At 34.5% G+C, this 9,699-nt stretch overlaps 2 protein-coding genes and 1 long non-coding RNA gene across 3 annotated transcripts; 1 reads left to right on the forward strand and 2 right to left on the reverse strand.

Annotated features, from left to right (window-relative positions):
- Nucleotides 1-139: 139 nt before the first annotated feature.
- LOC17888146 (protein trichome birefringence-like 37) lies at nucleotides 140-2,974 on the reverse strand. Its single transcript, XM_006294332.2, has 5 exons — nucleotides 2,546-2,974; nucleotides 2,292-2,463; nucleotides 1,056-1,237; nucleotides 771-929; nucleotides 140-684 (listed from the first exon to the last, which is right to left on the reverse strand). The coding sequence occupies exons 1-5, from the start codon at nucleotides 2,899-2,901 to the stop codon at nucleotides 396-398; spliced, it is 1,158 nt and encodes a 385-aa protein (XP_006294394.1). The 5' UTR covers nucleotides 2,902-2,974; the 3' UTR covers nucleotides 140-395.
- A 2,512-nt stretch (nucleotides 2,975-5,486) lies between these two features.
- Nucleotides 5,487-7,127, reverse strand: LOC17890205 (ervatamin-B). Its single transcript, XM_006296367.2, is given in 3 exon segments — nucleotides 5,487-5,916; nucleotides 5,918-6,198; nucleotides 6,671-7,127. Coding segments are annotated over 3 exon segments (1,044 nt in total). The 3' UTR covers nucleotides 5,487-5,610.
- Nucleotides 7,128-8,123: 996 nt separating this feature from the next.
- Nucleotides 8,124-9,271, forward strand: LOC111831186. The gene is made up of 2 exons (XR_002834415.1): nucleotides 8,124-8,543; nucleotides 8,859-9,271. It is a non-coding gene; the product is annotated as an uncharacterized LOC111831186 (long non-coding RNA).
- Nucleotides 9,272-9,699: the final 428 nt, after the last annotated feature.

The following is a 9,699-nucleotide window of genomic DNA, read 5'->3' on the forward strand; positions in this document are numbered from 1 at the left end:
GTTTAACGAAACCATTTATAAGTCAGAGTTTGAGTTTATGATAGTCTATCAAATGCTTCTATCTAGTTTATCCAAACCATTTACAACAGAATCAACATAAATCTGTTAATTTATATTTTCAAATCAAATAAACAAGCAATGGTATAAATGTTTGACTCTTATATAACTTTTTTTTTTTGTTGCAAATTTGCAATCACAATAGAAGACGATTAGATTATAATTTCAAAGCCCCTCAAAAGAAAAGAATATAAAAACACTTTACAACTTTATCGTCATATCCTGTTTGTAATCTTCACATATAGGTCTCTCCAAGTAAAATGTCAGTGGTTTCTTTCTCTTTTGTCTTGACTTCCAAGAATGTAATATACATGCAAGTGTGTATCGAGTCAAGTTCTTCACATCGAAAGAGCCGCATAGAGAAGTTGGTTCCAAGTATCCGGCAAGCCAGGAAGGCACCAGTGACTACAATCCGTTCCTCCATCGCCTCCATATGTAGATGGATGAGCATCTTTTCTCAGTTGAGACAGAGTTGTGATGTCGAGTAAGTAAACGGGAGTTCTCATCGAGCTCAACACTTGAGACACAATGCTTGCTGCAGGAAGTGAACCACCTGGATATGTTGATCCGGTCAACGGTTGCATCTGCCCGTTGCAAGTCTTCCTTGGCTCGTTCCATTCCCTTCCCCTGTTAATCAAAGAAATAATCTACTTTTAAACCCGCATTTTTCAATTTCGTATATGTATTTTATCATATTCGTGTGATGAACTTACATGTAGTGAGTGGGAGAAATGCCTTGGAAGAAAACTCTGGTTTGTGAAATATTAACATTTTGATCAACCCATTGACCCCAAGTGGTGAGTCCTTTGTTAAAAGCATCAAGACGGTCCATGTCTCTCGTCAGTGAAGATCCATCTTTTATAAAATCCCACCTGTAAAAACAGAACCAATAGAATAATAAAAGACAAAGGTAAAGTAAGCATGTCTTAATCCCAATTTAGACTACATGTTTTAAACATGGTGCATGATAGCATTAATTGTAAGAATATGGTACGGACCCCTGGGACTGTACTCCTTTGTGAGTCCACCAGTGCCAAGAATTGAAGACGAGGATGTCCATGTTTTTCCAAGCATCAGCACCATCTTCGATGGCTCCAAGGTTAAGCACACGTCCTATACTTTCTTTGGAGATGTCCACTAGGTACGGTGTTCGGTATAGGTATATTGTCACGTCATATTCCTGTTATTAGTATCCAAATAAAAAGGTTTGAGAAAATTCCTTAGTCTTTTAATATATAGTACAAAAAATTACTAGAAAACAAATTTTAGAAGATTTTGAACAACACGTAGTTTATTTTTTCACATATTTTCTGGTTTAGACGACACAAATTCAGTGATTTCGTCAGTAAAACCCAAATTACAGAGTTAACTCTTTAAAGAAAGTAACAAATTCATGGGTCGAGCCTGGTTATCTAGATAACATGTTCTGTACTATCTATCTAGTATCTCTATAGAGTGTCGCGTGTAGATGATGCCAAAAAAAAAACAAAGAATACAGAAAACAAGTTGGAATTGTTTAGTGGTTGTCATGAGCTGTCAGGTCTCTCCTACTTCTTTTTCCTGCTATGTTCTCATTTTCTGATTGTTTCTTTCCTATGTAACAATATTGATTCATTTTATTTATTAAGGAAGAAATAAACAATATTCAGAAGAGAGAAATTGCCAAAACCACAAGTCAAAGTTTGAAACAAAGGCACAAGATATACGGTGGAGAGAAAAAATGTATATTGGAGGTCACATATTTTCCATATCGGCTGATATTGACACTTTGGTTTCATGGTTTGATTGATATACTTTGTTTTTCCTCCAAGGGTTTAATATTCTATTATATTGAAATTGAAGATATGTTTTTTTCTCAAAGTAACTTTTTCTAAAGATGATTGATAATAAAGTGATTGATAAGCTCAGCAGTTTTAGTAGGAAAAAGAGAGTTGTCAAATTAACAACAATGTATTAAAAAAACTATTGCCAAAAAAAGTATAAGGTTTGATATTATTTGTATAGGATCAGGCAGACAAAATCATAATAACTTGGATGTCAAGCATTTTCACAAAAACAACTTTTACATTAAAAAAATCGAAAGCAAAATTCGACAAGGCATCCTTTTAGAATAGCCCGTGACCAACTCGAATACACAAAATGACAAGTCGTCCTCGTGATGATGAATTATTAGATTTTGTTGTTATCTAAAGACGCATGTTAAAATTTATAATAAGAAAGAAAGAGACACAGACCTGGAAAGTGAGAGACGAGAGTGGGGTACGCTTGAGAAAAGTGGTCTTGGTGTTTGGAACCGACGAATATATCATACACCCCAGCGATTCCCACATGTTTAGACTCAGTGAGTCTCCCACGAACATCACTCGCTTCCCTCTCCATCTCTTTAGAAACGCTGCCCCATCAAACCTTAATTTTATACACATTTAGGATCATCATCATCATGTCAAAAAAATGTACGTATATATGTTAGATGTTTCATGTTACATACCTTGGGACGGTGCATGAATCAGGCAGCCAAGAGTACTTGAGGAACTGTTTGTCCGGTCGACCAAATTTGAGACAGTCGAACTCGCCGTCTATGAAAGGACACGTGGAAGAATCGTAGAAAGGGTAAGAAGGATCGAAAACCCATTTCCCTTGGAACAAGTTACAACCACTCGTCTGTTTCCTCCCTTTCAACACTTCTTTGCCTCCTCCTCGTCCTACCGCGGCGGCCAGCGCTGTTCTGTTGCGTTGGCTCACATTTGGTTTCTTGTTTGAAGCCATGGCCTGGTTGGCTTCGGACAAGATTGTGAGTATGAGAAGCGAAAGAATAAGGCAAAGAGAGATGAGTTTGAAACCCATCTTGCAAAAGAAAAAAATGTGTGTGTGTGTGTGTGTGTTTTTTTTTAATTGGCTTTGTAATGGATTCGAGATTATATATACATACGTGTATACTTATACGTGTATGTATATACATATATATAAAGTAATGTGAAGAGATTCTTGAGTAATGATACTCTTGGCCTTATATGAATTCAGTTTATTACAAAAATCTATATATAATGATATAATTTATTACTCTTATTTTACCAAAAAAAAAATTATTAACTCTTTCCCATTTTATATAGTAAAAATTTAATTTTTATTTATATTTAAATTAAATCATCATTTAATAGCTATTGTAACACAATTCAACAAATAAGAAAACAATTTGCATGATATAAATTGTTAAAATCAAGAAAATTCTCTATTAGTTTTGTACAGATTTGTTAGAAATCATCTTTTTTTTTATTGTGAGAAAATTATTTATTTTTTAAAAAATATCTATATAAAACGAAAGGAATAGTATCAATTAATTAAGGAAATATACGAATATTTAGGATGTCCATCCGTTTAATTAGCTACTCTTGGGTTCACTTATGTTACTAGTAAAGCCAATTTTATGGTCGGTAAATCAGTTGTCTCTGCTAGAACATGTCAACAATTATTTTTTCTTACCATATTCAGTCCATATGATGATTATGATTTATATCCTATATATAGTTGTTTCTTTTTGCATGGTTCATATAACATTGATTGGTTTGTGTGGTTTTGTATTTATGGTACTATAAGATCGGGCTATTTGTGCGTTGACATTGGCCACAAGACGGTAGTATATATTTTGGTTTACCCTTGGCCCTTGTAATTATTTCCATTGTTTAGGAAATGTCGAAATTTTATTTTCAAGATCCATAGAAAATGTTTTAAATCGTCAATTATTCAATATGCTAACGAAATGCTCCGCCAAACTGATTTTGGTCAAAACTGAGGGGGTTATCCAGAGCTCAGTGCTAAAACAGTTTGTGAAATATTTATGCCATGACTGGAATTGACCATGAACAAAATAAGTGTCTAACGTAAGAATCAAGATGTGATTTCAACTTGAAAAGTTCGAAAGTGTAACGTGTAACGGTGTGAGGAATCAGATTTCCCAGTTTACTTGTGGTCTTTTCTGCTTGTGATGGTTTTGTGAAATGAAAAAATGGCAAATATTTATAAGTTTAAATAAGTAAACAATTAAACAACAAAGAATTATATAACAAAAATAGTAATTTAAAAACAATTCCGAGAAAAGTATTCAAAAATACATGATTTCTTATATTTAAAATACTGAAAACAAAATGGACCATCTTGGGAATATGCAGCTTATGTGACCTGTAACGTCAACAATCGAGCTGTTTAATCGCCTAACAAAATGATAGAGATCAGGATAAAGAAGGAAAATAAGAGCTTATATTTGGGGATATAGTAGCATATGTGATTATTGCCACACTTTGATGTCACATTAATTCTGGTAATAACTACTGAAAGCAAAAAAAAAAGTATTCTTCAAGTCATCCACATATCATTTTAGGTGTGTTTTCGTGGGGCTCTCGTGGATGAATCAATGGCGTTAGTGGGACATTCTATTGCTATACTTGTCACAAGGGACATCTTAAATCATTTCCAATCAATTTTCACATGCTTCTACGCCATTAATTTGTTCATTTCTATCTTTTAAATCAAGTGTGTGCATTATTTTGAAAAGAATAAATATGTTCATAACATATGGTCACGGACAGCACTATAGACAGGTAACCTTGGCTATGTAAGTCAATTGATTGTGTTTTGTTGATTAGTGACTTAATGTTTTATAATAGTGAGGGATTTAGGAATATCTTCACAGGGAGTGTATACTCACATGTAAGGATGGAGAACTATGTCACATGTTAGGATGGACTATGATGTCCCATTTCGTTTGATATTTACATTATAAAATATTACTCGATTCTGATCCCACCAAGACCAAAAATTAAGATAGATTGTAAAATTTTAACGACGTAAAGCCATATAACACGATTGACCAAATGAAACTAAATTTTGATTTAAATAGTGAAAATATGACATGGTATATATATGTCATTTAGACGAAATTCAAAATTTTGACGGATTTTACACTAAATTACGTTGGTTTCATGGTTTGTGTGTGTGTGTACTGTGTGTGTGAGTTTTTTGTATCTTTCATGTAAGCTCATCGTAGGAGTCGAACTCTGGTCTCTAGTAACGAAGTTCGAATCCCGACCACAAGAAAGAATTGATGGACATTTTTATTTTTTAAGAACTCATAGCCTATGATTCATAGCCATTGTTATTTTCATAGACTGAATGACTGATCATAGTCACGTATATTAATTAAATTTACCTTTCTTTCTAATTAGTTATTATTTATTAACATTCCCACATCCAAGCATGATAGAAAATATGAAAGCTTAATGTATATAATGTCCTCATTTTTTTACAAATAAAATACATGTCTTACAAGTTACATTACCGCCATGCAAGAAGACGTAAGCAGAACAATACAAATAGTAACATTAAAAAGGAAAAAAACAATAATATAAAATATGTGGCTCAAAAGATGCGATGTGGACTAAAACGGCACCTCAGCCAAAATTTAATAATCATGGAACTATATTATAAATATACCTCTTTGTTATACTTTTCGTTTGAATCGTAGCCAATACGTATAGAATTATATAAAACAAAATTTAGTTACGCAACCGGATAGAAAGCATACTGTGCTACACCACACATGCCTTGAGGCCAAGCCACGTCTCTTCGGATCCTAATGTAACCTTTTTCTCCCCAAGTTTCACCCCAAGAGTTCTTAGCCAGCCAGTACTTGGTTCCGTCATCGCTTGTTCCATAGCCAACAAACGTAACAGCGTGATTCGAGCTTGTACCACAAGGCCCGTCGTATACTCCTCCTGAGTAATGCATGAACCCATCACCATCCGCGTCCATCGACACAGAGACTGGTTGCCTCGATACGGCCTCGAGCAAGGCCTGCTCGTTGTTGCTCGATCGGAACAGACTGGAATCCGCTGATACGTGCTGCGGGTCTTGCGTTGGACCGGCAACTCCCATCTGATCCTTGATAAGAGTAGTCGTTCTCGGAAGATATGCCTTGGTTTTGGATTATATAGTTGAAAGCGTCCGACATTATCCCACCGTCGCAGCCTCGGTCGTACTCTCTGTCGCAATCTAGAAGCTGTTGTTCGGACAAAGATACAAGGTTCCCGCCGGCGATTTTAGTCACTCCTTCCACTGCTGCTACAGCCGAAAACGCCCAACAACATCCTGTACATATGATAGACAGTTGATAAGTGGGATGCTTTCATAAATTAAACTGAGGCAAAATATATAGTGAGCAAATCATCAATAAATTAGCCCTAGTTACTATAATCCGTAACTAACTTGGGAATCAAGTTTTCGCATTTCCATTGCTTTTGTTTCTAGATATTATATGTCATCAACTTTGTATGTTTATTTTAATAGAAACAACAAAACAAACATTTTAACTCTATATTTGAAAATTCTGAAAATTAAAATGTAAATTAATTAACTTGATAAGTATATAAGATGAAAGAAGAATAAGCTTGAAATTTCCAAACGATGTTGGATAAAATATAAAGTTTTAAAAATGTCAACAGAAAATATCTGATTACGTAAATTTAAATGAAAATATTTCGTTTTAAACAATCTGACGTAATCGAATAATTAAGAGTACGTAGGAACGTTGGTAGTGTAGAATTTTGGAAAAAAGCATTACCGCATTGGCCTTGGTATTTGACAGGAGTGACAGCTCCATCAGCTCTCCAGTCCTTGCTCTCGCTTACCACGTCACTGACGTTCCAAGACCTAGACGACATCGTTTTCTCGACCACCTTGGATGCGGAAACTTCAGTTAGTCCCTTTAGTCCAGTATGCATGGCTAGGAACTCTTCGTTGGTCCAATCCGCGAATTCATTGACACCAAGCTTGTAGCTTTTGTTACCTTTTTGGTTGAAGTTCTCAATGAACTTCACGTTCTTCTTAAACACATCGCGTCTCATCTGTTTCTCGAGCTCATCACGGTATACACGAGCAAACCGAGCCATCCATTGCTCATGTTTATCAACCAACGACATAGCTTGAAAGGTGACAGTACGAGACGTAGCTTGAGAGATTATGAAACTCGTGAAAAGCATGGTCAAAACCGTGAACAAGACCATGATCAGTGATGCCATTTTGGTTTTGGGAAATAGAGGAAACTAAAGAACTATGTTTTTTTTTTAAAATCGGGCTTATGGTTAATGGTGTTGTAGTGTGATGATGAAGTGAGGATGGAAGGAAAAGTATTTATAGAATTAGGATTGAACAATGAGATCCAATCGTATAAAAGCAAACGCAAGTTGACTTGAATCCATTTGGGGGGTGTGACTGTTAATACTTTGCATTACTTGCGCCGTGATCTTGGAAGAAAAAAACTTCCCTATTTTCATTACTTCCTTATTTATATTTTGGGTTCATTTCTGGCTTTGGTTTATTTGGTTCTATAAATCAAAATCGGAAACCTCTTGCTCTAGTGGCTAAACAAGAACTTTTTTTTTTTTTTTTAATTAAAAACAAGAACTTATTGACACCACAACACGTTTTGGGTGAAATAATCGTCATTTGTTTGGTTGGTTACGTAATTATCTATAGTTCTATCTTGTGAAATTTCCAATATATATATATATATATATATATACCATATGTCGATGACAAAAAAAAAATATATACCATATGTTTTTCCAGTTTTTAGTATACGGATATATTCTTTCACCCACTTGGAGTTCTGCCTTTTGCTTGTGCCCTGAGCAAATTCCACAATATAATGGATATTGTTTTCAATTAAATAAAGAAAAGAAAACTATAGTATTATAAAATTGGATTATTGAATGACATGTATGTAATAAGTATCTTTTTTTTGTTGGTAATCTGTATGTAATAAGTATCTATATAATAGATAAGATACTTTCCATTATAATATTTCTTAATTTTTTACTACAAAAACTTTAGATTTGTTCCATATCTCTTCCGAACCGAAGAGCTGAAGTATTTTACAAACAGTTCTTAATTCCTACTATTGGTAACACGAATTAGTGATCTCTTGGTTCAATTTTACTTCGTTTTAATCATTCCATGTCGAAAATACGTACAATACTTTATATGAAATTTCTTTTTGAAAATATTGCATCGTAACACCGTTTTTAAGTTTGATATAACATGCTGACACCGTTTACAGTTCACACACCCTTTCCCCATGTTTTTTCTCTTTTCTACCCTTGATCTCTAACCAAGTCCTTCCAACGAAAATCATGGTTCCGTTTACATTCTCTCATTTTTATTTAACTTTTTATTTAAAATTTATTTTTTTGCCCAAAACAGTAAAACAATTATCTCTAGTTTTTTTTTTTTAAACTAACAATTATCTCTAGTTTATCTGAAAGTAATAACTCTAATTTGGCCATTTCCCCTCTCCCTCGAGCGCATCTTCCCCAGAAGGCCAGAACTACACTCTAACTTTTTATGAAGCAAGGAATCGAAATTTGGTTTGGTTGCTCGTAGAGTGAAGACGATTGGTTCCAGTAAAGAAAAACAAAGACCTCTCACCAAAGAAGGTTTAACTTTACATCTTTGTTTTATTTTTGATTTTAGCTAGTTTTGATTTCACATGTTTAGTTTCGCTAAATCCCAAAAAAAAATCTTGACTTTAGATTGACCATATGCATATTCTTTCTGGGGTTTATTGAGATAGATTTTGGGTAATCATTGTTTTATTTATCTGTGTGTTCTTGATCGTTTTATATGTTAAGATGATGATTCCAATTTGTTTGAATTTGGAAAGTTGAGATCAAATATTGATTTAATTAAAGCTCAAAATTTGATTTAAATAAAGCTCAAATTCGTTGTTTTGTGATTTTGTTTTGAACCAGGATGCAAAATTGTATGATGAAATATGTTTATGTAAACTTTAATGGGAATCCACGATTGAAGGAAAAAACAAGAAACTGGAAAGCTTGTCTTTTGATTCTTGGATAATGAATGTCGTGAGAGGCTAGCTTACTATAGTATTGCTGGGAATCTAATCACTTACCTCACCACTAAGCTACACCAAGGAAACGTTGCCGCTGCTACAAACGTCACCACATGGCAAGGGACATGTTATCTCACTCTTCTCGTAATGACTGAAAACACATAATGAATGAAAACACATCCAGAAATACGACATCCATATGGACAACGTTTGGTGGATAACAAGATGTTTGACAATAGAGTTTTATCACACGTTTGCTTTTACTTTTGTTTAAGAGTAGTTCTTGTTTGTTAACATATTGGTTCATTTGCATTGATGTGTTGGATCTGAAATTAAAATAAAAGCAAAAACAATTTCTTGTTAGTAGTTGTGACGAGATTCACAACCAAACCATTAAGATGATAATAAAGGAGTTAAGATTGTTCATAAACACAAGTACGTGTGGAACAGGTGATCTCCGTGTTGTAGTTAGCTTTGCCTCTCTCTCCACACTCCCAACCGATGCACACTCGCCTCCGTCGTTTGACATGTGGTGCACACTTGCAACTAGCATGCCTCATCTTGTCAAATTACTCCTCATATCTGTTCGTTCTTGTATCGCTCGCAACTGCTCACTCTTTCTTGGCAAGTCCTGCATCACGAATCGTCCCCAATTTCACTGTTTTTGGATTCGATTTTTTGGTATACGGTATCTGGTGCTTGTGTGGATATTATTTTCTGGATGTGTTCTTGTGGACACT

Source organism: Capsella rubella, unplaced genomic scaffold (genome assembly GCF_000375325.1).
Source record: "Capsella rubella cultivar Monte Gargano unplaced genomic scaffold, Caprub1_0 scaffold_4, whole genome shotgun sequence".
Classification (NCBI taxonomy): domain Eukaryota; kingdom Viridiplantae; phylum Streptophyta; class Magnoliopsida; order Brassicales; family Brassicaceae; genus Capsella; species Capsella rubella.

Excerpts from the sequence above, each read along its gene's own strand:
- LOC17888146 (XM_006294332.2), bottom strand. The coding sequence starts at position 2,901 with ATGGGTTTCAAACTCATCTCTCTTTGCCTTATTCTTTCGCTTCTCATA. Across the intron at positions 1,238-2,291 it reads TCTCGTCTCTCACTTTCCAG|GAATATGACGTGACAATATA; the intron begins GTCTGTGTCTCT and ends TACTAATAACAG. Across the intron at positions 930-1,055 it reads AAAGGAGTACAGTCCCAGGG|GTGGGATTTTATAAAAGATG; the intron begins GTCCGTACCATA and ends CTGTTTTTACAG.